Raw genomic sequence first — 5,857 nt, 5'->3', positions numbered from 1 at the left:
GATCTCCTGATCTCCTATTCTCTCCGTGTCCCTCTCTTTGTGTCTGTGTCTCTTGGTCTCTTGCTCTGTGTGTCTTTTTGTGCCTGCATGTGTCTCTGCATGTATCTCTCTGTCTCGCTCTCTCCTCACTCCTCTCTGTATGTCACTCTCTCTCAGTTCCTCTCTCTGGCTTGATCTTCTATCATGAGGGGAAGACCCCAAACTTGGACTCAGCTGTTGGAGACTAGGGAATAAAGAGCACATGCCTCACGGCAGTTCCTGCTTTGAGCCGAAGCCATGGGGCCCCACTCAGCTCAGGGGAGGAGGACCCCTGCGCAGCCAGCTCGCTTATCAGGGCTCCGTGCACTGGGGTTTGGAAACTAGGCACCCAGTAACTAAGCACCACCAAGTCCCTATCTGTCACCGCCTCCTGGATACCCCTTTCCCTCACTGACCATGCACTGGGGATGCTGCGGCCTGGGGAAGGTGTGGAGATTTCTGGGTTCCAGGTCTAACACCGCCCCCTCCCATGAGGGCAGTTCAGTCACATCCCCGTTTCTAACACCTGGCTGCATCCTCCTCCCCCGCTGGTAGGGACCTCTCACGCTGGCTGACAGGGAGCAAGAGCAGCAGGAGGACCGAGCACACGTGCACACGATGACCCACAAAAACCATCTGCACAAGAAAAGGAACTTTTGGTGTGAAGCTGATCATTTCTAATGTTCTGCTTCTACTTCTAAGTGAATTAGAATCAAGCTGAGTTCAATAGTGCGAGGGGTCCTGTTTTTACATACATACACATGTCTTCATTTTGAATGAACATCAAGTTTTATATAATCTTCAACTTTAAGGTCAGAAATACACTTGAAATCACTTACCTGTCTTGTCATTTGCCAAACACAATCAATAAACTGAAGAAATATAGGGGACCGGTCAGCATCCGCATGGTTGTCATTGCCATGGCCCACTCTCTGAAAAGAAATAAGAAGTTAAGCATGTTAACGTATGCCACAATACTCCATAAAGTCACTTAAAATTACCTAGTTGCAAGCATCAGGTCTCATTTGTATGTCCCAAGGCTGAACAGAATTGTTGGCACATAATAAGCACTCAACAATGTTCACTGAATTGAACTGACTTCCATTACTCTTAGGAAACAAAATTTCACTGTACAGTATTTTTCATGTTGATGGTTTTATAATTTCACTTTACTATAGTTGAGATCAAGAAGTTATAAACAAATGGCCAGTAAAGTTTTTAGTCCAAATGACGGGGTCACGCCCAGCCACCACCGTAAGGACACAGTGTCACTGTAGGACTACCAATTAGCAGCTCATGAAGCACATTATGACTGCCATTTTCTCCACAAGCGTAAAAGCAGGTTTTCCCATTTTTCAGAAATGTCAGGAAGTGTGAGAATCAAAATAATAATCTACAAGCTTTAACCAATTCTACACGACTTAGAGAACCCCCAAATCTCACACTTAAAATGGCGGTGGGGAGTCCTTGCTCAAGGAAGTCCAGTATTGTATTCTGTTTGCAGCTCTGAGATATACTTGACATCCAATGTTATATTTCACACCTTTTGGTATTTTTGAACATATTAATAGATTCATAGTAAAAGGTAAAAGAATTTCAAACATAAGCAGGACAAAAATACTGAAAATGCAAGGTTAAAAACCAGCTCCAGAGTGAGCCTTTTAAGAGGACACTCAATCTGATAACTAAGCAAAAGGATAAGAAAGGAAAAAAAAACCAAACCCCTTCATGAAGACACAGTGCAACCAGCATAGAGAAAGCACAAGAAACAGTGGGTCTGCCAGCAGGAAAGACATAAAAACAAGGAAATCCATGCCTCGCAGGCACAGCATATGGTCTTCCTTTTCTATTGTTTTTCAATTGGCCATCTCAACCCTGTGTAGCATACAACTCACTGTTGTATTAAGGACATTCGTATTGCCCTGCAACCATCCCCACCACCAATCTCCAGAACTCATCCATCTTCCCAATCTGAAACTCTTCCCCATTAACACTAACTCCTCCTTGCCAGCCCCCACCACTCTACTTTCTGTCCCTATGAATGAAACTTAGTGACCTCTTAGGAGTAGAGTCATACAGATGTCTTTTTGTGACTGGCTTTTTTCACTCAGCAAAAGGTCCTCAAAGTTCATCTGATCTGTAGAAAGTGTCAGAAATTCTTTCCTTTTTAAAGCTGAATACTACTTCCAGCGTATGGACAGACCACATTCTGTTTATGCAATCATCTGTCGGCGAACACTTGGGTTGCTTCTACATGTGCGCTACTGTGAGTCCTGCTGCTATAAACATGGGTGTGTAAATACCAAGTCTGTTTTCACTTCTCTGGGGTCTATACCCCTAAGCAGAATTTGCTGGATCATATGGTAAGGAACTGCCATACTGTTTTCCATAGCAGTTGCATCAATTGTCTTATTTCTGCACTTCCCCTTCACAGAAATAACTTGTAGAGCCTGCTTTTCAGTATTTAAGGCACTTTGGGAACAGTTTTGTGTGAACACTTGGAATTTAGGATTCATTCTTCTAATAGGCATTCATTGAATTCCTATGGTGGATACAAGGCATCTTGCCCGGCTCTTGGAATTTCAGGAAGTTTTATAGTATCCAGTAGAGGCCAGGCTCTTGGCTACATACCTGAGGCACCAAGACAAATGAAACACAGTACTTATGCTAAATGAATAATTCACTTGTGGCCTCGGTGAGAGAAAGACCTGTAAATAACAAGGGCAATAAAATTTTCCAAGGGTTTCTGAGTCTGAGATGGATATGGGGGGGCCACAAAGGAACAAATGGCCAATCTAGGATGGGGTAGAGGAGGGAAGGAAAGTCACAAAAGTAACAGTCATAGAGGAGGGGTCACTTGAGATAAACCTTGAAAAATGGAGGGAGATGCCTGCTTTCAGGCTGGCCAGGGGTACATTATAGTAGAAGCAGCTGGAACGTGGAGGGGGAATGCCAAGGGCACTGTAAGTAGCCGGACATGAGTCCAGCCTGGGGGGGCGGGGGGAGGGATGAGAGGCGAGACAAGACTGGAAAGGTGGACTTGGCCAGATCACCAAAGGCCTCAAATGTCAAGCTGAGGAGTTTGCCCACAACCCCATAGGCCACGGGAGCGTTCAGAGGGATTCGCAGTAGGCGGCAGAAGGTGACATGCTTCTTGGAACGCTACATCTGGCTGTAGCAAGAACAAGGATTGGAAGGGGACACGGGACAGAGAAACTAGTTAGGCTGCCATCCTAGCTCCAAGGGAGATGGGCAGGCTAGAAGGAAGAGGGCATCAATGGCACTGAGGAGGTGACAGATTGGAAACACACCTATTTAAAGATGAGGGACCATTCAAGATCACTAAGGTAGTAAACACAGAGAAAAAAAAAGAAGCGATCTGAGAACTGAGCCCCGGGGCACCCCAACACCACGAGGCTGGGGAGTGAGGGAGGACCAGAAGACTGGAGGAAATTCAAAAGGCTATAGAGACCTAAAAGCCAAGGGAAGAAATGGTTTCCAGAAGAAGGGAAGAACCAACAGCCTCCAGTGCACAGGCCAAATAAGAGAAGGGCTCGACCAAGTAGTAGTGACGGGTGGTGGTGACGAGCAGCTTCAGGCTGGAGTGGGTGTTTGTGGAGGAAGACTGGTGAAGGGAGTTCAAGACAGCCTGGAAGGAAACAGCATCGTGGGTACAGACTACAGCTTTGAGGGGCTTTGCTGTAGAAGGGGCAGGTATGTGCTGTGCCAGGTGGAGGAGGAAGGCGGGTCAAGAGGCCCAGTTTCCAGAGTGGGATAAATAATGGCAGGTTTCTAGACCAGGTTAGAGCGTGGTCTGGGAGAAATTCCAGGAGGTAGACGATGGAACATGAAGGCAAGAACAGAAGCCAGCCTCAGATAGGAGCCTACGTGGCTCATCGACAGAAACTCAAGGGAAGGGAGGGTAGAGGGAGGCAGCAAGGAGCTTGCTGCTGGCTGGAAACTGCCAGGTGGATGCTGGCTCCACCCTCAACAGCTGGGTGACCTCGATCAGATAATTCCTACTCCTGAAATCTCAGTTCCCCCCCAACTGCCAGTTACAGCAGCTGCCGCTCAGGGACATTATAGGATCGAAGCAGAACATACAGCCATGGTGCTGGATACATAGTGCTTGCTGCTCAGTAAAGTGAAGCCATTAAGCGTCTTAGGATCTTACTACCATGGTGAACCCTGGCATCAGCAAGCAGGGATGGGATAACGTGGGCACATGCCCCGACGCGTACTGTGCGGGGCCACTGCTGGCATCTCACAGACGGGCCTTAGCGCTGCCCACTTAGTCAAGGGCCCCTGCTGGCTTCCTGTCTCCCAGGACACACACTGCGGGGAGGGAAGGTGGAACAGAATGCCCTGGGTGCCTTCAGAGATGGTCAGATACAAACATTGGGAGAAACTGCACACGGTCTCCTCTCCCAGGGAGAAGGAACAAAGGAGTTCACGATAATGTTTAAAATAAGCACAGGAACTAAAAGGTACCAAGCACGGGCCAGGCCCTGTCCCAAGCACCTGACATACACACACTCCCCTCCTCTGCACAACACTCCACTTCTGAGAAGGGAAACAAGGCACAGAGACGGAAGGCATGTAGCTGAGGACAATAGCCCCCAAAGGACATGTGGCTCAAAGCCTGCGGAACTTCCTTTCCCTTACCTCATGTACAGTAATGCACTTGGTACCCTGTGGTGGGAGTCACTGAAGCCCCCCACTGCCCAACCTGCTTTCTAGAAGTGGATCTGAATGAGGCTTCAGGCGTATTCCAATGCACAGTTAAGATGAATCCCCAATGGCTCCATGACCGAGAAAGACCAGGAACTAAAGCACAAAAATATCTACCAGATGATGGGGCGCCTGGGTATCTCAGTCAGTTAAGCATCCGACTTCGGCTCAGGTCAGGATCTTACAGTTCGTGGGATCGAGCCAGGCGTCGGGATCCGTGCTGACAGTTCAGAGCCTGCTTCAGATCCTCTGTCCCGCTTTCTCTCTGCCCCTCCACCACTTGCGCGCTCTCTTTTTAAATAAATACACGTAAAATTTAAAAAAAAGAATACCTACCAGACGACCCAGCAATTCTACTCACAGGGATGGAGCCAAGTGTGAAAGCAGACTGCTACGGGCTGAGTGTTGTACTGCCCGAATTCCTATCCTGAAGCCCTAATGCCCAGGGCCTCAGAATGTGACTGTATGTGGAGATATGGTCTGTAAAGAGGTGATTAAAGGGAGGGTGGGCAGGCAGGCCTTAATCCAGTCTGACTGGTGTCCTTTCAAGGAGAGGAAAGTTGGACACAGAGAGGGACACCAGGGAGGTGCACACAGAGGAAAGGCCACGTGAAGACACAGTGAGAAGGCAGCCGTGTACAAGCCAAGAAGCGGGGGCTCAGGGAAAACCAACCCTGCCAGAACCTTCACCATGGGGGACTTCTGGCCTCCAGAACTGTGAGACAATACATTTCTATTGTCTAAGCTACTCAGTTTGTGGTACTATGTATGGCAAAAACTTGTATACCAATGTTCATAGCAGCATTATTCACAATAGCTACCTGCTGCAAATACAAGCATCCATCAACATAAATGGATAAACAAAATGTGATCTATCTACACAAGGTAATGCTATTCAGCTATGACAAGGAATTAAATTTTTACATAGGCTAGAATATAGATAAACCGTAAAAACAGTGTGTTTGATGAAATAAGCCAGTCACAGAAAAACAAATAGTATAGGATTCCACTTATACGAGGTACCTAGAACAGGCAAATTCAGAAAGATAGTAAGCAGGTTAGTGACTGTCAGGGGCTGGGGTAGAGGGGAGAGGGGGAGTGACTACTA

At 47.4% G+C, this 5,857-nt stretch overlaps 1 protein-coding gene across 1 annotated transcript in view; it reads right to left on the bottom strand.

Moving 5' to 3' along the window:
* The window catches only part of MTMR1 (myotubularin related protein 1), a 58,014-nt gene that overhangs the window by 14,435 nt on the left and 37,722 nt on the right, over nt 1-5,857 (bottom strand). The window contains exon 12 of the mRNA XM_077771206.1: nt 858-950. Coding sequence (XP_077627332.1) covers nt 858-950 — 93 coding nt within the window. The remainder of the gene's footprint in view (nt 1-857; nt 951-5,857) is intronic.

The sequence above is a fragment of the Crocuta crocuta genome, unplaced genomic scaffold, assembly GCF_008692635.1.
Source record: "Crocuta crocuta isolate KB4526 unplaced genomic scaffold, BGI_CrCroc_1.0 scaffold1304, whole genome shotgun sequence".
Taxonomy (NCBI): domain Eukaryota; kingdom Metazoa; phylum Chordata; class Mammalia; order Carnivora; family Hyaenidae; genus Crocuta; species Crocuta crocuta.
The sequence above is the reverse complement of the archived record's forward strand: the minus strand, read 5'-3'. Positions and strand labels throughout refer to the sequence as shown.